We start from the raw sequence: 21310 nt of genomic DNA, 5'->3' as shown, positions 1-21310 counted from the left end.
CTGGCTGCTTCTCTTAAAGTGCCGCAAGTAACGAGCCTCTCTCTCTTTCCTCCTGCCGCTCGTGCCCTTGGTGCTTCGTGCGGCGCTGCTTCACGCTTTGTCAGCGCTGCAGCCGCCACCGCTTCTGGGCACCCACCCGACCCCGCAGGCTTCCTCCTCCTGCCGCGGCCGGCATTGCAGGAGCTGGGTCCTGCTGGCTGGTGCTCCGTGCGGCACTGCTGCACGCTTTATTGGCACTAAAGCAGCCACCGCCGCTTCCGGGCACTGACCCGACCCGGCAGGCTTCCTCCTCCTGTCGCGGCCGGCATGCTGGGTCCTGCTAGCTGGTGCGGAAGTATGGCTTATTTTCGGGGTATGTCTTATAGCTCTCAAATGGTTAAAAACCCTGCCATGGCTTACTTTCTGACTACGTATTAAAAAAGGGGAAACACGGTAAGTGAAAGCATCCAATCCTGCTTTGGTGTCCCAACTGTAATCTTAAACCCTCTTTGAACCTTTTGCTAAAATAGAAGATTTATGCAGTGTATTTCAGTTTTGTCAAGTGAGCAGTTGAGCCCAGACCTATATCTGAGAAAAATGCAAAACCAATGTTTGCTTTGCAGATGTCCTCAAGGAGCTGGTGCTCTTAAGCCCTCACGATTTCCTGCACACTCTGGTTCCATTTCTGCAGCACAACCATTGCACATACCACCACAGCAACATCCCAAGTACGTGTTTCTGGTTGAAAAGGCTGTTTGTGTGTCTAGCCCAGGATTTTGTTGCAGGATTCAATTGTTCTGAGATTTCAGATTTTCCCCAAGACATAAGGCAGCCTAGGAGGGTGAGGAAGGTGAGGGGTTCTCCCTTTTGACCTCAAGGGATATGGCTTATTTAAGTAATTTCAGGCATACTTTTATTGGGCTGACTTTATCAACAGGGGGAGAGGACATAAGGAATAGTATGATTAAAAAAAGAAAGCAGAGCAGCTTTGTGCATAATTCCTATTAGATGGGCAGGTACTAGGCCTAGGGCTTTCTCAGTGGTAGCCCTATGCCTTTGGAACTTCATTCCTGTGGAGATATGTGCAGCCTCATCAGTGCAGGTCTTTAAAAAAAACACCTGAAGACACCTGGCTGAACTGTGCTGTAGTTAAAAAAAAACACAACCCTTTATCTGGTTGGTGTGTGTGTCTGTTTTGTAATTGGATTGTGTCTTACGAGTCTCGAAAGCAACCTTGTGAGGGCAATTTGCCCTGAAAAGGCAGGTTAAAACCTTTTGAATGAAAATAAATGTTCACCACAGCATCAGAACATAAAGGAGGGGTAGTAATACAGAGCAGAAATCACCTGGGAACAAATGAGGGTGAGATGGTGGGTCGATATCTAAGCCCGATTGCTTGCCCATGACCACCACTTGTCATCAAACAGATTCCCATTCCAAGGAGCCTGGATAACAATTGGGTAAATTATAAACCTGCCAATAAATGGTATTGGTAACATGACTACATGTTGATGGGAATGATTCCAGTTGCCGATGCAGTTGGGTTGCGCACACACACGTTTTTATTTTTATTGTTTTTAAGAATATTACTAGTTACTTTTAAGTGTCAAGCTGCATAGATTAAGTGCCTGTTTTTTGTTCTCTAATTTCTGTTTCAGTGTCTCTTGGTCCTTACTTCCCATGCCGTGAAAATTTGAAATTGATAGGAGGCAAAAGTAACATCCGCCCACCTCGCCCTGAGCTTAATATGTGCCTCTTGCCTACTATGGTTGAAGCCAGCAAGGTACATCTGTTGGGGAAGGGCTTCTCTTCGGGATTCCTGGTGGGGTTGAGCGAGGCTCCAAGGCTGCTGTGCCTTGGAAGTTGTGGACTTCGCTCACCACTGGTGCTGAAGACTGCTGTTAAATGCTGTGCATGTAACAAAATGCTAGCAACTAGTTTGCTGTGGTGGTGTGTTAATAAGAAACTGCTCTGGGAAGCAGGATGGAGAATACAGTACTTAATCTTTCCTTACCCATCACTTCCGTGCTCCAAATCTTTCTTTCACATACACAGGGTTCCAAATGCGTTTAAACTTTGTGCCATGGTTGAGGGTGGCTTAGGAGGATTGGAGAAGTCATGGTCAGGGGAAGGGTTAAGTGCAGATTCGTGCACAGAGACACTCGCCAGTTAGTTGCTTTTCCACTTCCACTCCGCGTCGGGGCCTCTTTTGAAACCACGCGGCAATAAACCCGCTTTCCTTACATCTTCAGGGCAAAGATGAAGTTTATGACCGCATGCTGCTAGATTACTTTTTCTCGTATCATCAGTTCATCCATCTGCTGTGCCGAGTTGCCATCAATTGTGAGAAGTTCACAGAGACCTTAGTAAAGATGAGTAAGTACAGAAGAATCTCTGCACCTGAGGGGGGCCTTTGGTGGCAGCTGTTGCTTAAACCAGTGTTTCTCAACCTTTTTTGGGCCACGGCACACTTGTTCCGTGAAAAAAATCACGAGGCACACCACCATTAAAAAAGTTTAAAAAATTAACTCTGTGCCGCCCTATATTATAATTATGACTGTAAGAAACACTTGCCAAATATTGCTTTCCGGCGGGTCAGCGCTGCCGAGTTCTTAAAAGATCCGGGTTTCTGATCCACCCCACCCGACCCCGCCGTCCCGTATCTTACCCTGTGCGTGTTCTCGGACTTGTGAGAGGACGATTTGGTCTTCATGCCTCCGTGAATTAGCAACAAACTACCTTTTGAATGATGGAGATTGAATATTTTAAAAGTAGCTACTTGAAGTCCGCTCGATTTTCCAAAAAAGAGACACACGTGCGGCACTATTAGCTGCTGGGGGCTGCCATCTTGGCTAAAGGATTCTGGGATGATCCTGTCACGTGAGGCATGGGGAAAATGGAAATAATGAAAGCTGATTGGTCTGTGGAAACTAGAAGGGGCGAAGAAATAGAACGCCCAGGGAGGTGGAGTTTGCAGCTGCAAAATCGCCCTTCACGTCGCCGCACGTCGCGGCACACCAGCCAGCGTCTCGCGGCACACTAGTGTGCCGTGGAACAGCGGTTGAGAAATGCTGACTTAAACAAAAGACTAAATGCAACAGTGTATTTACAACATTTCATTTTCAAGTGTACCTGAGCATTTCATTGAGCAGATCTTTCATTGTAAGGCTCTGGGGGGGGGGGTTGGGAGTCCATAGCCTTCCATGAGTTGTAGGGCTACAAGTCTCATTGTTCCTGACCATTGGAAATGCTGACCAGGCTCATGGGAGAGAGATACCCTGTTACGCTGCCAACCCATTAAGACCTAGTCTTAAATAGCAGTGAAAGCAGTACAGGATTCATTCTTTATTATTACATTTCTAACCCTCCTTTCATCCAAGGAGTTCAAGGTGGTGAATATATGTCTCCTCTTTTCCACTTTATCCTCACAACAACCTGTGAGGTATGTTAGAGATTGCAATTGGCCTAATTGGGTTTCAAGGTCTCTCAGCTCCTACTCCAGCACACTAAGCACTTGGCACTTACTTTTGGGTAAGCATGCATAGGGTCGCATTGCAAGTCACATGGCATCTGTGGAGCCTGGAGCAAAGTCGGTTGGGACTTACTATAAACATATATTTTTGTATCCATATTGTTTTATAACGGAGAAATGGCATCATCATCCCCACAATTCATCCTGTTCGCTTTTTTGTATATTGCTGATCATTGATCATGATCTGAAATTGCTACTGCTTCTCTTTCCAAATTGTAGGTGTCCTCGTCGCATACGAAGGCTTGCCTCTTCATCTAGCTTTGTTTCCCAAACTTTGGACTGAGCTTTGCCAAACTCAGGTAAAATGTTGTGTGCTTTGCAAGCAGCTCTCAGTCCTTGACAATCTTCACTTAAAATGATCTGCAGTAGCAGATGTTGTGAAAGACCTTTACCTGCCTGAGACCCCTAGGAGCTGCTGCCAGTTGGAGGGACACCATTGGGCTAGGTGGCTAGAGAGTCTTACCTTGGCATAAGCCCAGCTTCCCATTTACCACATGTGAAACCAGTGTAGGTCTAGATATAAGCCATGGGTAGGCAATCTAAGGCCCGGGGGCCAGATCAGGCCCAATTGCCTTCTAAATCCGGCCCGCAGACGGTCCGGGAATCAGTGTGTTTTTACATGAGTAGAATGTGTCCTTTTATTTAAAATGCATCTCTGGGATATTTGTGGGGCATAGGAATTTGTTCATTAATTTTTTTCAACATATAGTCCAGCCCCCCACAAGGTCTGGGGGACAGTGGACCGGGCCCCTGCTGAAAAAGTTTGCTGACCCCTGCTATAAGCAGTGCAGCAGGTGCTGCTATTTCCTACGCAAGCACCTTGTGCTTGGTACAGCAGCCTGCAAGTGCTGAGGAACCATGGCAACTTGGAGCGGCACTTCTCTGCTAAGCTGCCTTCGCAAGCCCTGCTGGAGTGAATAAGTGTTGTCTCGTGCATGTGTGTGAAAGACTGCAGCCGTTGTCTCCAGCAGCAACACAAAACTGGCCCTGGTTCTGAAGCCTTCCTTTTCTTTCTCCCTTCAGTCTGCCATGTCAAAGAACTGCATCAAGCTCCTGTGCGAAGATCCTGTGTTTGCAGAATACATTAAGTGCATCCTCATGGACGAAAGGACCTTTCTCAATAACAACGTTGTGTACACTTTCTTAACACATTTTCTTCTCAAGGTATGTCCATCAGGCATCTGTGTGTGTTGCTCAATGCACCCTCACAGAGCTTTGACTCATATTAATTAGACCAGAGGTTTTCAACCTTTTTGTCTCCACGGCTCCCATGAGCAACTACATTCTTTTTGCGGCACCCCTGTGGGGCTCAGGAGCCCAGTTATGTCACCCCTTGCCTGAAGAGCTGGCAGCCCCACACCCCTTTTCAAACACCCTCCCTTGTGGAGTGTTCCCTCAGCCTCCTCTCCCCTTTTCTTGGGAGTCCTCTGGGCAGTTGCTGCCGCCACCCCTGGTCTCTGAGCTGCCCCTTCCCCCGCCCTAAAGAGAGGTTCCTCCTCACACTGCCCCACAGGGGCCTGGGAAGTACCCTTTGGCCAGCCCCAGAGGCTCAATTTGCATGGGGGGATTGCTGCCAGGGTTGCTGCTGCTGCTGCTGCTGCTGCAACAAACAGCCATGCAAGTCTTTGGGAGGCTGAGATGCGAGAGGGCATCATAGGGGGAAGGGAAGCAAAGAGGGACAGGCCAGTGTTGTCCACAGCACCCCTGACTATCATTCAAGGCACCCCAGGGTGCCACAGCATACTGGTTGAAAACCACTGAATTAGATTGTAACCACACGTAGGCTTGGCGTGATTGAAGAAAAGGAACACTCGGCCGTAGGTTGCTGGGTGGACTCCTAGAATGTAGGTAGGTTGTTTGTTGAGGTGGAGCCTACTTTTACTTTACAAATCACCTTACTCGAAGGATAGAGCTTCTGCTGAGTTTGTTCAGTAGGGAGTGGGATGAAAGGTGTTTCATATTTCCGTCATATCTAAGAAAGAAAATCCACACACTTCCAAGCAAACGTGAGGACAGAATACACATATTGCTGCTACTTCTGCAGGCCACTGACCAATTGAAATAAGTCACAGAATCATAGAATTGTAGAGTTGGAAGGGACCCCGGGGGTTATCGTGTCCAGCACCCCCCGGCAATAAAGGAATATCAAAGCACACATACCACTTTCATGTGTTGACAGCCAAGTTTAAAAATCATGTTTAATTTTTTTACAGGTGCAAGGGCAGGTTTTTTCTGAAGCAAATTGTGCTGGAGTAATCAATAATTTGGTTACAAATCTGATCAACCAGTATCAGAGCTTAGAATCAGATTTCGCCAATCAGCGAGTTGAAATTTTTAAAGCAAGCTCCACTTTAAATGGGGTAAGTTACCTCTCTTCCCCCCTCCCTTTCAGCTTAAAATAAATACCAGAGGTTTATTTTCATTCTGCTGTGCCTTCAGTGTATGTACCGTATCCAAAAGTCATAACTAAGTTGTTGTTGTTTTTTAAAAATGCCTAGTTTATACAGTCTCTGGGTCTGCTATATTCTTTTTGAGATGGGCAGTGGAAATTGCTCTCAGTATTCCAGGTTGGAAAAAAAGAATGGCACATGGAATTGTACCAGGATTGATGCTGGTCTCATGTCCTGAATTGCAATCAGCAATTAAACCACCACTTTCTTGGTTCAGACCTAGTGGGATACTGCAGTTTAGCAAGCAGCAATGGAGGCGCCAAAATCAGGCACACAAGGGAACACAAGAAGGTATACAAGATGGTTTGAGAAACCATGGTTTATTAGGCTAATAATGTTACCTCTGAACCAGAGCTGTGACTTCAATGGTGTTACTTGGCAAAATTTAGATAAGGAAGTCAGGGCATGTAGCTAGAAGTAATTGGTGTGTGCAAGTACCCCTCAGTGAGCCCTGTGTAGACATTCAGATTGTTCTGAGGAGGCTGGGTGAAGAGAATCGTGCAAGCTTTAGTTGATTCAGCCGTTGATTCAGTTAGTAAACATTTTCATATGGGTAAAAAAAAAAGTGAAGCAGTGAGCATATTTGGTGTTTGTTCAAATCATGCGCACACCATGCTTAGAGGTGAGGGTGCCTCTCTTTCAAGATGCTGTGTTTTATATATTTATCTTCCAAATTTTAAAAAAATGAAATGTGCCTGTTTAGCCAGGGCACCTTATTAATTGCTTAAACATTTGTTTTTAATTTGATTGAACATTGCAGCCCTAATAAAACTGTGTGGTCAGTATGGGCAGTCCTCTCCCATGGCAGCCTATTAAGTTCATCATCAGAGCATAAGTTGCTTGTTTAAGATTGTCATAGTAAAATGATTCAGGTGTCCGTTCTGCCGGGATGCAGACATCTTAGAATCCTTTCAGTAGCATTTCAATGTTCCCGCGTCAGATCTTTCGGAGTTTAGAACTGGATCTTCATTAAGTAAGTTTATTTTTCTGTGTTTTCTTTTCCAGGACCTTCGAGCCCTCACTTTGCTGCTTTCCGTGCACACCCCCAAACAGCTGAATGCTGCCCTAATTCCAACACTGCAAGAACTGTTAAACAAATGCAGGACTTGTCAGCAACAGAAGAACTCGCTGCAGGAGCAAGAAGCCAAAGAAAGAAAAACTAAAGGTTTGTTCTGGAGTAGTCCTTGAGTCCCCACCCCTCTAGATGCTGATTTGGCTTCTCTTAACTGCATTTTCAGATTTCACTCACTCTCTTTATATTGATTACTTGCTGCCCCTTTGCCCAGTGTCCTTACTGGTGTCCCTGAAATGCCAAGCACCCCCACCCCTTTTAAGCTGCTAACTGGGTTAAAAAGGTAAAGGGATCCCTGACCATTATGTCCAGTCGTGACCGACTCTGGGGTTGCGGCGCTCATCTCGCGTTATTGGCCGAGGGAGCTGGCGTACAGCTTTCAGGTCATGTGGCCAGCATGACAAAGCCACTTCTGGCGAACCAGAGCAGCACACAGAAACGCCGTTTACCTTCCCACTGTAGTGGTACCTATTTATCTACTTGCACTTTGACGTGCTTTCGAATTGCTAGGTTGGCAGGAGCAGGGACCGAGCAACAGGAGCTCAGCCTTTCGCAGGGATTTGAACCACCGACCTTCTGATCGGCAAGCCCTAGGCTCAGTGGTTTAACCCACAGTGCCACCCGCGTCCCTCACTAACTGGGTTAAGCAGGTGTAAAACTGGAGCGCTTTGATGTTGCTCCACAGGAAAGCAGGAGCTGTGTCCAAATCAAGCCATAGCCTGCATTTTGGAGCATGCGTCATGTTGGATGCATCTCCCACTCTGACTAGGATACCCATATATTGGCCATAAAGACATCCAGTGCAAGAGTAATGACATCCTCCTGGGTAAAGATGTTACAGATGCAGTGAGATTCCCAGGAGGCCAGATGATTCCTTAGAAAGCACAGTCCCATTTCCTGACCCAAGGGCAGCCTGCCTTATTTTCTTGCCAAGGGATATCAATTGCTGGACAGGTCCAGAGCCAAATGTGGGTGGTTAGCTGAGCTATCTTTAGTTGCAAGCATTGCCCATTGTTCCAGTAGCCGGTGAAGACAATTTCTGACTCTTGTTGAGTCTAAGAGTGAACCATAGCTCCGGAAAAAGTGCCTTTGCCCTGAGTGTTAAAAGTTTGGGGAAGCATTGCTATGGAGCAAATCGGATGTGTATATTACAGCATACTGTATTTCGACCATATTATAGATGATGAAGGAGCTACTCCAGTAAAAAGAAGACGGGTTAGCAGCGATGAGGAGCACACAGTAGACAGTTGCATCAGTGATCTGAAAACTGAACCTAGGGAGGCCTTGACGCCAACTAGCACCTCAGATAATGAGACAAGAGACTCCTCGATCATTGACCCAGGCACGGAGCAGGACCTGCCCTCCCCTGAAAACAGCTCCGTTAAAGAGTACCGGATGGAAGTTCCGTCTTCGTTCTCTGAAGACATGATGCTAGCTGCCCGTTCACAGCATGGGGAGGAACAGCCAGGCAGTGGTAGATTTGAAGAATGTAAAGAGCTGAAAGAGCCACCGAGCTCCAAGGATTCCAACATTGTTGAGGATGACGCAGAGTTCCCCTCCACATCCATTTCTGCTGTTCTGTCTGACCTCACAGATTTGAAAAATTGTGAAGGTCAAGCCTCGCAGGACCCCGAGTCTGGCTTGTCGCTCAGTTGCAGCCATTCCAGAGGACTCTTGAGTCACATGCAGCAGCAGCAAGACATTTTAGACATCCTTTGCAGGACCATTGAGTCTACGATTCATGTGGTTTCGAGGATATCTGGCAAAGGAAACCAAGCTGCTTCTTGACAATAGAGGAGCATGTCTGCTTTTAAAGTCTTTTTCCCCCTTCAAAAAAATGCTGTTTGTATAAGTTTTGCTTATTTCTGTTTTGTGCTTCAGTTTGTCCAGTGCTTTCTGCTTGAATTGCAAGATTAAATTTATATGCTTAATTCTTGGTCAGGCAGAACTCCAGATTAAAAAGGAAAAAAATTAGCATCTACCGTACACTTTCTTAAAGGGCAATCAGATAATGAATATGTTTTATGTAATTCAAAGTTCACTGTAGTGGCTTTCATTTAATATGGCTGTCTGGGAGAACAGGGTCTCCTCACCCTGTATGATGTAATTTAAACTGATGGCATTTTTACTGTGTATAATATGGTGTCCTCTGTGCCAGTTTTGTACCTTACAATAGAGGCAAATTGCCTCCAATCGCTGTGGTTTTTATTATCAAAATTAAGTTTACTTGTATACTAAACAACCACAAGAAATTTGATTCTGTAAAGAATCCTCTAGCTGTGGCCTGACAGTATATATATAAATATATATATATGGTGCTTTATTTAACAGAATACCTGTGGAGGAAATAAAGCACACTTGATGTAAAATTAATTGTTTTATTTTTATTGACATGACCGATTGCTATTCTGTGCACTTCATTAAACTGATTGTGACGACTTTTCATTCGTTTTTATATATGTTGCCTCAGTGCTCCAGTTTTGTTTTTTTAACCAAAGCTGCAAGCTAAGAGTGGGTGACTCAAGCTAGTCTGGGATATGATGAACTGGACCCAGTACTTGTTTATAGTTCTCCCTCTGGAACAGGGGTCAGCAACCTTTTTCAGCTGTGGGCCGGTCCACCATCCCTCAGACCATGTGGTGGGCCAGACTATGTTTTTTTGGGGGGGGGATGATCAAATTCCTATGCCCCACAAATAACCCAGAGGTGCATTTTAAATAAAAGCACACATTCTACTCATGTAAAAACACGCTGATTCCCAGACCACTCGTGGGCCAGATTGAGAAGGTAATAGGGCCGCATCCAGCCCACAGGCCTTAGGTTGCCAACCCCTGCTCTGGAAGAAGAAGTTCATGTGTCCCCTCCTCCAGTGTCCTGGGTGCAGATTGTCTGACCCACCTATCTTCAGAGACTTGGCTGGGTTTCGGGCCTAATGAGCACAGCAGCTTTTGCCCCATAGGTCCTACTCCATGAAATCATTTGCAGAGACTAAAAGCCCCTGCTCCCCAACTTTCTTATGCCGCCTCCTCCCCAGGGTTACTTGCAAGCAGTCAGTCTCTGTCTGCTTGCAACCTGTCTTTGCTCTTCCCGTCTCACCTGGTTCTGGGAGTAAGAGGGAGGGGACACCCATGACTTCACTCTCCCAGCTCCCTTCTCCCACTCACTGGATTCTGCTTCTGCTTGACTTTTCTCTGCCAGACTCTCAGGTCACTGAGCCCTGTTACCCCTTCAGCTTCTAACACACCTTCCCAGTCTCTTCACTCTGACCACCCATCATTGTCTCACCACCATTCCCTGGGCTCTGAGCCTGCCTGCCTGCCTTTGGTGGTTCCCCAGCTGGTTCCTCCCACTGTTCCTGCGTGTCTTACCAATCTGATAGCCAGTGGATGTATTGGAACGTCTTGCCTCAGCAATGGCCTAGACGAGAGCCAACAAACTGAAGCTCAGCCCTGCTAAGAGATGGGTACTGTTAGTGGGCAGTTCCCTAGAGCAGAGAGATGGGAGGCTGCCTGCTCTGGATGGGGTTACACTCCTGAAGGAGCAGATGTGCGGCTTGGGGTGCTTCTGGAGCCCTTGCTGTTGCTTGGGGCTTAGTTGCCCTTTGTGGCGTGGAGCGCCTTCTATCAGCTTCCTTCTGCTGTGCTCCTGTGGTGTGTTATCCATGATCTGGTAACCCCTAGGTTAGATTACTGCAATGCATTAGACATGGAACTGCCTCTAAAGATAGTTCAGCTTGTGCAGAATTCAGTGGACGGGTTGGTTACTAGGTCAAGACCATTTGAGCATATTGCACTGATCCTGGCCCAACTCTACTGGCTGCGAATTAGTTTCTGGGCTCAATTCAAAGTGCTGGTTTTGACCTATAAAGCTTTAAACCGCTCAGGACTGCAACACCTCAAGAACCACCTCTCACGACCTGGACCCTGTGATCATCATTGAAGGCTCCTCTTCGCGTGCCTCCTTCATGAGACATACAGAGGGCAGTGACACAAGAATGCCCCTTTTCTGTGGTGGCTCATCACATATTTTAAGGCACCAGGGAAAAGCATTCCTCTTCCAGGCCTTTGGCTAATTAAGCAATCTGTGCATGTTTAATCAAGGAAGGGGGGAATTGTTTTTGTCTGTTACTGTATGTATTGTGTGTTTATATTCTAAACTGTCCTGTGATCCTTGGATAAATGGTATAGGGATGTAATTATAATGACACACCATATTAGAATAAAAAAACCCATTCAGGAATCACCTCATAGGTACATTTAGGAGTTAATATAAACACACAGATTTTTTTTATTCACCAATAATTTGTTTCAATCCAGCAAGAATTGAATGACTCAACAGCTAACATGTTGGTGGAAAGGCCTGTTACTAACCGAATATGACTTTTCTGCTACATGAGAACATACAAAAAGCATGTCGAACTGACTTATAGTGGATGTTGGCCTGTATTAAGTGGCATTTTCACTTCAATATTTTATCGTGATGCAGTGTTTCAGCACACACATAGAGAGTCATGAGGTCTGCCTTACTAAGTTTCAGAACTCTTAGCAAAATGTACACATGCCGCTTGGGCTTTTCGCTTGCTGAGCAACGTTAAAATATTGCAAAATGTCCTTTATGCAGGCTATACAGGCCGATCAATTTCAGCATTGTTCTCAAACTTTCCCTGTGGCATCACAGTTGGATTGTGATGATGTTCCATGCTGGTCATAAGTGGGGGAAAACGCTTACCCATTTCCCCAGTTGGCATGCAGGAGGCATCCAAATTACCTCCTGCATCAGCTAGGCCGGGTAGGGACATTTGGCCAGTACCACCTGTTTCTGTTACTATGGGACGGGCTCTGCAGAAGCCATTCAACTCCTGCAATGCTTATTAGTCTACTTCAGGGGTTGGCAGCCTAAGGCCCATGGGTCACAATGCAGCCCATGGACCCCCGCCACCCAGTCGGGGACCTCTGCCACCCACTTGGTCGGCTCCTGCAGCCAATGGGAAGCTGTGCACGCCTCCTCCGCGCTGGAAATAGCGTGTGCATGCGCACTCTGTCCCACCGCAGCGTCTGCGGGACCGTGAACCAGCCCAAGCCACAAAAACTTTGCCGACCCCTGGTCTACTTCCTGCATCTTTCAAGCTCCTGCTATGGCCCTTGTGAGCAATCAGGCAACAGCAATTGCACCTCCCACCTTTTTGGTGGTCTAGTAAAGCAATGACAATTTTGGCTCCTGCCTTAATTCGGTCAGCTATGGTCCTAGGGACCCACTCGCTCCATCTTTGACAGAGTTCAATCAGCTCACATCCATTTATGATACCAACAACCTTGGTATTTTAACACATTGCACTGCTGTAGCAAAACATTGAATACAAATTTGCCTTATACCCAAATCAGACTACCGCACCCCATAGCTGCCTTTGAATGGACCTAACCGCCCAGGGCTCATTTTTTACCTTTTACATTTAGCCAAATATTGGCTATAGTGGCTAGCAGCAATTCCCTGGGGTCTAAAGCAGAAGTCTTCCCCACAACTGCTGCTGGAATTGAATCTGGGACCTTTACTATGCAAAGCCATGTTCCCTGCTGTTGATCTGTGACTTTTGCAGGGGCTCCTCTGGCATTAGGCCCTTACGATCGGGAAGCTGGCAGGAGAGGGTGGAGAAAAAGACTGAGGGTAGCCTACACAGAACCCACAATAAATCAGATGAAAATGGTATGGTACTTCAACTTTATTAACTCGTATTTGGATTTTTTGTGTGTGCACTAAACATCTGACAAAGTGTTGCTTTAAACACAAACATTTGGTGCATCTCTTTACACAGCTTTGAGAAGAAAAAAATCCCTTGAGTTCATTACTATAATATACTATTCATCATACTTAGTCTACAACTTGTTTACAGACAGCAGCTTACTTTCCAAGTCTCAGTCATGAGAACTAGACATGTGCTATATTATTGTTGTTGTCATAATTTAATGGATACAGCGTGAGGACTCTCTTTGTGGCATAACACACAAACCAAGATTCCTGTCCATAGCTTTGCTTAGTCATATTTGGATGTATTTAAGATGAAGGGGGCGTAAGATAAAGGGGGGCGGGGCATAGCAGACATCATTGCAGATGACAAGGAAAAACTTAATGCTCCAGTTCAGAAGATATCCTTTCAGGCTCCTTTCATAAATTTGCCTGGTTCCCATGTTAAAATAAATGATGGCTTTAATGTGACTGAGCAGTGCACTAGCACATGCTTTCAAAATTATAGGTGGATTACTCCTGTCTTGTTGTGTCATTCAAATCAGGTTCCGAGATACCAGGGCTTCTACTTGTGGTTTTTTGAAGAAACAAACCATAGCCCAGTTTTGAATGACATGACATGACAAGCCAGGCGAAGGCTTGATTCTCATTAACATGGCTAAGAAGAACAAAGCATTCACAATCCCACACTTTTTGTTCACATTTAAACATAGTTTATTTTAACTTCCGTTTAATGTGACATGCAAACCAGACCATTGCTTTAATAATCAAATTCAGTAAGTGGGCAAGGTGGCTTAAAAATCAAGACTGTTCATTTTGAAAGGGTATTGAGCTGTGGGAGAGATATATCTCAGTAGGGGCAAAGGGAAGTATGATCTATGACCACAGTTTGAAACGTCCAGTTCTTGTTCTTGTCTCTTGCCAGTTTTTTTAAAAAAGGAATTGTCACTGAAAACAAAGGATTTCCCTCTACTCTGCAAGAATTGCTACAAGATGGGTTCCATTTCTTTAACTCTGCTAGAATGATCAATGCAGGTTCAGAAACAGACTGACAATGCAAGACCTTTGTGCACAAATGCCTCTGCAAAAATATCTGTATAAAGAGGTATATGCATACAAAATGTACAACACAGGCGACAACAGAATGAAACCCCCTTGTGCCAAAATGCAGATAAAGGACCCTCTCGGATGAGCACAAAGTGGAATAAAAATGGTATAAAGAATGCATCATGCTCAGAATGCAAAGTAACTCTACATCCAACAAAAAGTGGCACTTGACTATTTGGCATATGAACTGCTGCCCACTCAACTGGGGCCACAAACAAACAGCCTGCAAGCAGCCTTTTCCCAATCCATCAGATGTGTCCACACTTGTATTTGCTTCAGAATATTGGATGTGCTCTCTATCAGATGTAGGCTACCTATGAGGTTAGGCACAACTCCTGAAAATGGCCCAAGCAGAGGTATAGCATGAAATATATTTGGCCCTAATCTGTCCATCTGCACTGCCCTGCGGCCAAACACAAGACACAGACTCAGCAAGTTACCTGTACCCACTAAGGATTATGGATTGCAGAGAGCATGATATTCCCCCATGCTCAATTGCTCTTCCTTTTCCAGGAATGGCTTCTTCCTTTAACACTAAAGAAGCCTCGGTGTGAACCACCTCCCAACATGCCCAGCTTCCCTGGATGCCAGGAAGCTTACTGCCAGAGGGAAAGGAGCAGCTAGCCATCTTTATTCAGTGTTGACCTAAGCTACATTAAAAAGGCAGAGGTGTCAACCTCCTTGGAGCCACCTCACAGCCAAGCCTGCACAAGCAAGATTTGCCTCAGCCATTCTAGTGGAGTGCAAGAAAAAGCGAGAGCCACACAGTATCCAGACAGAATGCCGATAAAAGGCCAAGGCTTGATTCACTCCCCAAATTCCAGTAGCACGTGAATATGAAATAACCCCAGTTTGTTAGCACCACTCTTTCCGACCCTCAACAAAATGAGGGTGTTATATTCATTTTGCAGGTTTATAAGTGCAACGTTGCTAGGTGGGGGGCAGGGGGGAATGCACTTGGTTTAATATAAGAAATGACGTATTTACAACTCATTAAAAAAAGAGAGAATAATTTACATGGCATTCAGTCACTTGAAAGCTTTAGGAAGAGGCATGCCCAGGTTCTGGAGTCTAGTGCAGTCCAAGGAGGCAGAAAAGTGCTTTGGCTTCTGTTTGACGGCTTTGTGTACAATTGTTCCTACGTGGGACGGCCTTGGCCAAAGCGACTTTTAATCCTAGATTTAAGAGAAATACATGGGGTTTTTTTACACACAGAGAGACAAAAGGTACCATTGAAAGTTATTCACAGCTATGATTGTAACCGGCTCAGTGGTCATTAATTGTCAACTATAGAACAGTTTGTTTGATGCAAGCATAGGCAAATTCAGCCCTCCAGATGTTTTGGGACTACAACTCCCATCATCCTTAGCTAACAGGACCAGTGGCCAGGGATGAGGGGAATTGTAGTCTCAAAACATCTGGAGGGCCGAGTTTGCCTATGCCTGGTTTGATACTTCAGTGACTTTTGGTCACCTGCACATTGTCATCAGTGATTCAGTATTGATATTAACAAGACTAAAACATTATAACACCAACACTAGCACCAGCACCAGCAAAATAAAAATAACTGCCAGTTAGGGTGGTGTGCTTTTTAAGTTTAGAACTCACCAAAGCAAGCAAGTAATGCATATCTAACATAAGGAATATATTGGTACTAAGAGAACCCCCAAATAAAATCCCTAAATCAGGTACAGGTCTTGTAAATTAAATGAAGTCGCAGCAGTTCACAGAACATTCTGGAAGATATTGTGTCAGAGTGGAGATACCCTAATTGTAGGGGAAAGTCTTGCATGCCATTTCATAAAAAGGATTTGGCAGAGGAACATTTTGATAAGATTTTGTCAAGACGTCTTGCTTCTCTCGTCTCTTCCCACCCCATTTGAATTAAAGGGTTTACCTCATATTTTTTTCTGGGACGTTCTGGCGGGTGTTGACCTGTGCCTGTGCCGCTGCCCTGATCTGAGCTTCAAGTCTTGCATAAATTCCAGCTGCAGACTGAAAGTCGCAATAGACAAATCAAGAAATTGTTAACCAACCTGTGCTTTATTTTTTTACTGCATGCACCAAAAGGCAGGTTGGGAGGTAGACTCTTGCTAACCAAAGGTGAAGTGTGATAGAGCTCCCACCAGCACCAACACCAGACTCACTTCTTTGTTCTCTTTTGATTTTGTCCGGTCAAGCTCCCCCAGCCTCATTTTTATTAGGTGCCCGGTTATTTCGACCATCCTCCGCTGATCTGCAAGGAACATGAAATAGCAACAGAGGATCAGAAAGGGCTGTTCTTGTGCCATGTCGACACCACTGTTGCAAAGCAAGGGGAAGAGATACAATTGCTTCTGCCAATCACGCCTGCAAAGGTGTCACTCCTACATCTACCTTTATATTTCTGCTTTGTATCAGTTTAACAATCATGCCCCTGCCCCAATAATACTGGGAAATGCAGACTGGTAAGGTACTGGGGTTTTGCTGCTGGGAGCTCCTTCCTGCCCCAACACTACAAAGCTACAATTTCCTGGCGCCATAGAGCAGTTTGCGTGTTTGTTGCGCATATGCTACATACACAAGGTGCCCTTCATTCCATAATTTCAGAAGTTCCTCATTTAGCAAGTTCTTCTGTTAAGGCGGGTGAAGTGACATGACCTGGGAAGCTTCCTTTCATAGGAGCTCGTTCTGTGCACATCAGAGAAAGGACACGGGGCAGTTCAGTTCAGCTTGTCAAGCTTGTATCCCTAGATACTTTTAAGAGGCTTATAGGGTTCCATTGGCATTAGAAAAGGAAGTACGGGCACAATTTCTCTCTCATGGAACCCTGCCATATCAATAATCACACAGCTGTGGAATGAAGCTTTATTTATTTCCTGCTGCTACAACACATAAATCAGGCAAATATTTTGAAAAATGTATATTTTACCTTCCTCTCTCTGAGCATCCTGGTTGAATCTAAGTGATCTGGAAGCGTCCCACTTATTCTGCTGCATGCTCACACTAATTAAACAGGAGAGAAGCCATGAGAAGCCAAAATCAAATAATCAGCACTATTTTGTTGAAAAGTCAAACACCGTTCATAGGGCCACCACTTGCTCTCACTTGAAGCCACCTCTTGCTTCAAGTGAGAGAAATGCAGGGACCTCTGGAATGTGGGGCAAAATTGCCCATTCAGTCGTCATGCCAAAACCATGGCTTGGCATGCCAGAAATAAGCCTTGTGTTCACATATTCCTCCTCCTCCTCCTCCTCCTCCTCCTCCTCCTCCTCCTCCTCCTCCTCCTCCTCCCATGTTCAGTTAGTTTGCCATTGCATCCAAGCCAGAAATGCAAACTACTGTTTGAAAACTGGCTTGTAGTTCTGGTTTGGAGATGATACACAAGCCACATTTTGTCAGTTCAGGTGTAGACTATCTGGCCATTCAAACTCCTTGTGTGCTGTTCTAAACTGCATGGGGAGCCTCCACAGGTAGAAGGTCTCTCTCCCACTTTCACCCTCAAACTCATGGGGAGCTCTAAACAGTGAAAAAGTGGTGCTTGGGTGCGCAGGGCTTGGCAGTGCATCCTTGTTCACTGCCGCATGTTTGTTTTCACCTAAGGAGACTGTATGCCCAAACAGAGCTTAGTTTATTCCTTGTTCAAGAGAAAACCTAACTGAGAATGTGAAGGGAGGAAGAAGCACATGAGTGAGTCTCATACCTGTAGCACAAGAACTATGCTTTGGCATTGTGTGTGAACCAGTCCAATGAGTGGGGATTCTCTTTTCCTAAAAGCAATCTTTATCATTGCTGAACTGACTGCACTGGATTCCCGTTTAATCTTCAGGAGAATGAAGAACAAACCTAAATTGCATCTGGTGTCCAGAGGTATGCCACCTCTGAACATGAAGGCTCAACTTAACCTTCATAGTTAATAGCCACTGAGACACCTACGCTTCATGCATTTGCCCAAGCATTCTACCGTAATTGCATTTCCTTTAAAAATCAGCCGAAATACTTACATAAAAGGAGATGCATCTCTGGAATTAGTCTGTCGAGAGAAAGGCAGAATATAGACGGTATGCTTAAATTCCTTAGATCAATGTTACTTATTTAGAATTTCAAGCTACCAAACAGCATAGGATTCTACTCAAGACACAGTTGTTCAAAGCAAAAAAAAAAGCATTTTTAATTTTTAAAAAATAATGTTTTAAAGTCAAATTTAGCATATTGCAACAGATTCTGGAGGCAGATAGATATATATGGGTAGGCAAAGCAATCCTAAAAGTGGCTGGAGAGGCAACTGGAAGCAGACTAAATGCTAAACCACTGACATAAAGGTACTTATTCACCTGAAAGAGTCCTCAGTATACTAGTGGAAAGCTCCACAGAAACAGATACACTACCAGCTGTGTTCTGACAGCAGGCATTACTTCCCCTCTCTCTGGCCCCACAGCAAGCTGACAAGACTTTGGGATACAGCAGAGCAATCACCATGCAATCTCCCTACCTCACCATAGGATTGCAGCCTGAGAAACAGTGCAATTCTATCCATGTCTACTCAGAAGGAAGTCCCACTGAGTTTAGTGGAGATTTCAGCAACTCTCACTGGATACAGCTTGATCTTCAGGACCAGGTTAAAAAAACTAAATCAAAGTGAAGTTCATGCTGTCCTCAGTAAAGTAACAAAGGTACAGGATGAATTCACAGAGAAATAGCAAGACTTAGGTCCTCACAAAGGTTGCATAATAGTTGATAAGATATTTCAGGATTTACCTTCTCCAGATTCTTTTCCTTCTTTTGAACACTGGTTGAAGACACTTGTTTCTTTGGATGTTTGTGGGATTTCTTTGACCTCTCTTTTCTTCCTGCTAATAATATGCATAAGTCAATTATAAGTCGTCGTCTCCCCCCCACCCCATTTATCACACTCAAAGAAAACAGCCAATTGATGCAATTCTGAAATCTCTTTCTCTCTTCACGGCTGATCTATAGAGGAAATATGAGCAGTACTGCAAAGTGTGACAGATTTGTCTCCCTGTGCAGTGACATTCGTCATCAAATAAAATAGCAAACACCAGTTAATTTATCACTTTTGCATTATCTATATATTGCTTCTTGCCAAAACAAGCTTCTAAGCAGTTTACAAGTATAAAAAACAATTATGCAAGCATTAAATATAAACATCCATGATTAAAACATGCAATGAAACAATACTATTAAAACACAGCAAATAAAACTAGAAGACTCTGGTTGTGTGGTCAAGGTGCATATTCCAAAGCCGGTGATATGCCAATACAGATGGGGCTTCTTGAGTTTCAGTAGTGAGTTCATTTCCTAACACCCATGCCACCAGTGAAGAAGCACATCACCACAAGCCAGTAATCATTAGTTATTCTATTTAAGAGATTGATTAACTTCTTTGCAGCCAAAAGCTACTGAAGCAATGAGAAAAGAGATAAAATACAAAACGATAAAAACAATTTCTGCAATTGGTTTTACAATTCATATTTCTTAAAATGACTACGTCACACTTCAAGGAAAGCCTTCAGAAAACATAAATGTCTTTAGAACTAAATTTCAAGGCGCTTGTCTAATTTCAAGAGGACTGGAGCAGCAGTACTCTGTGCAAGATTAGGAAGTGGTAAGAGTAACTGTCCCCTTCATGGATCAATGCCTTGTCGCGGCGAAGGGGCTTGAATAACTCGGAGAAGCTATGAGCTATGCCATGCAGGGCCACCCAAGATGGACAGGTCATAGTGGAGAGTTTTGACTAAACGTGATCCACCTGGAGAAGGAACTGGCAAGCCACTCCAGTATCCCTGCCAAGAAAACTCCATGGACAAAGACAACAGGCATATAAAAGTTATGACGCTGGAAGATGAGCCCCTCAGGTCGGAAGGCGTCCAACATGCTACTGAGGAAGAGCGGAGGACAAGTACAAGTAGATTCAGAGCTGATGAAGCGGCTGGGCCAAAGCCGAAAGGACGCTCAGTTGCGGATATGCCTGGAAGCGAAAGGAAAGTCCGATGCTGTAAAGAAAAATATTGCATAGGAACCTGGAATGTAAGAACCATGGATGGAGGTAAGCTGGATGTGGTCAAAAATGAGATGACAAGAATAAATATCGACATCCTGGGCATCAGTGAACTAAAATGGAAGGGAATGGGCGAATTCAGTTCGGGTGACTATCATATCTACTACTGTGGGCAAGAATCCTGTAGAAGAAATGGAGTGGCCCTCATAGTCAACAAAAGAGTGGCAAAAGCTGTAATGGGATGCAATCTCAAAAATGACAGAATGATCTCGATACGAATCCAAGGCAGACCTTTTAACATCACAGTAATCCAAGTTTATGCACCAACTACCGGTGCTGAAGGAAGTGAAATTGACCAATTCTATGAAGACCTACAACACCTTCTAGAAATGACACCAAAGAAGGATGTTCTTCTCATTACAGGGGATTGGAATGCTAAAGTAGGGAATCAAGAGATAAAAGGAATAACTGGCAAGTTTGGCCTTGGAGATCAAAATGAAGCAGGGCAAAGGCTAATAGAGTTCTGTCAAGAGAACAAGCTGGTCATCACAAACACTCTCTTCCAACAACACAAGAGACGACTCTACACATGGATATCACCAAATGGGCAGCATCGAAATCAGATTGATTATATTCTCTGCAGCCAAAGATGGAGAAGCTCTATACAGTCAGCAAAAACAAGACCTGGAGCTGACTGTAACTCAGATCATCAGCTTCTTATAGCAAAATTCCAGCTTAAACTGAAGAAAGTAGGAAAAACCACTGGGCCAGTAAGATACAATCTGAATCAAATCCCTTATGAATACACAGTGGAAGTGAGGAACAGGTTTAAGGATTTAGATTTGGTGGACAGAGTGCCTGAAGAACTATGGATGGAGGCTCGTAACATTATACAGGAGGCAGCAACGAAAACCATCCCAAGGAAAAGGAAATGCAAGAAAGCAAAATGGCTGTCCAACGAGGCCTTACAAATAGCGGAGGAGAGGAGGCAAGCAAAATGCAAGGGAGATAGGGAAAGATACAGGAAAATGAATGCAGATTTCCAAAAAGCAGCAAGGAGAGACAAGAGGGTCTTCTTAAATGAGCAATGCAAAGAAATAGAGGAAAACAATAGAATGGGGAAAACCAGAGATCTGTTCAAGAAAATTGGAGATATGAAAGGAACATTTCGTACAAAGATTACCATAATCAAGGACAAAAGTGGTAAGGACCTAACAGAAGCAGAAGACATCAAGAAGAGGTGGCAAGAATACACAGAGGAATTATACCAGAAAGATATGGAGGTCTCGTACACCACAGGTAGTGTGGTTGCTGACCTTGAGCCAGACATCTTGGAGAGTGAAGTCAAATGGGCCTTAGAAAGCACTGCTAATAACAAGGCCAGTGGAAGTGATGATATTCCAGCTGAACTATTTAAAATTTTAAAAGATGAT

The 21310-nt window shown here is 44.6% G+C and overlaps 2 protein-coding genes across 5 annotated transcripts in view; one reads left to right on the top strand and one right to left on the bottom strand.

The window, feature by feature from the left end:
* USP34 (ubiquitin specific peptidase 34) overlaps window positions 1-9476 on the top strand; it is a 104352-nt gene extending 94876 nt beyond the window's left edge. For both annotated transcript variants that reach the window (XM_035110901.2, XM_035110900.2), the window contains 8 exons: window positions 603-707; window positions 1638-1762; window positions 2232-2355; window positions 3731-3810; window positions 4535-4675; window positions 5725-5871; window positions 6967-7126; window positions 8214-9476. In XM_035110901.2, the coding sequence (XP_034966792.2) occupies window positions 603-707; window positions 1638-1762; window positions 2232-2355; window positions 3731-3810; window positions 4535-4675; window positions 5725-5871; window positions 6967-7126; window positions 8214-8821 (1490 nt within the window). In that variant the 3' untranslated portion in view covers window positions 8822-9476. The remainder of the gene's footprint in view (window positions 1-602; window positions 708-1637; window positions 1763-2231; window positions 2356-3730; window positions 3811-4534; window positions 4676-5724; window positions 5872-6966; window positions 7127-8213) is intronic.
* Window positions 9477-12653: 3177 nt separating this feature from the next.
* SANBR (SANT and BTB domain regulator of CSR) overlaps window positions 12654-21310 on the bottom strand; it is a 40732-nt gene continuing 32075 nt past the window's right edge. For 2 of the 3 annotated variants that reach the window (XM_035110906.2, XM_035110904.2), the window contains 6 exons: window positions 18617-18711; window positions 17863-17891; window positions 16791-16864; window positions 16027-16115; window positions 15777-15874; window positions 12654-15054 (listed from right to left, as the gene is read on the bottom strand). In XM_035110906.2, coding sequence (XP_034966797.2) covers window positions 15018-15054; window positions 15777-15874; window positions 16027-16115; window positions 16791-16864; window positions 17863-17891; window positions 18617-18711 — 422 coding nt within the window. In that variant the 3' untranslated portion in view covers window positions 12654-15017. The remainder of the gene's footprint in view (window positions 15055-15776; window positions 15875-16026; window positions 16116-16790; window positions 16865-17862; window positions 17892-18616; window positions 18712-21310) is intronic. The other variant, XM_035110905.2, reaches the window with a different exon arrangement.

This window comes from Zootoca vivipara, chromosome 3 (assembly GCF_963506605.1).
Source record: "Zootoca vivipara chromosome 3, rZooViv1.1, whole genome shotgun sequence".
NCBI classification, from domain to species: domain Eukaryota; kingdom Metazoa; phylum Chordata; class Lepidosauria; order Squamata; family Lacertidae; genus Zootoca; species Zootoca vivipara.
The sequence above is the reverse complement of the archived record's forward strand: the minus strand, read 5'-3'. Positions and strand labels throughout refer to the sequence as shown.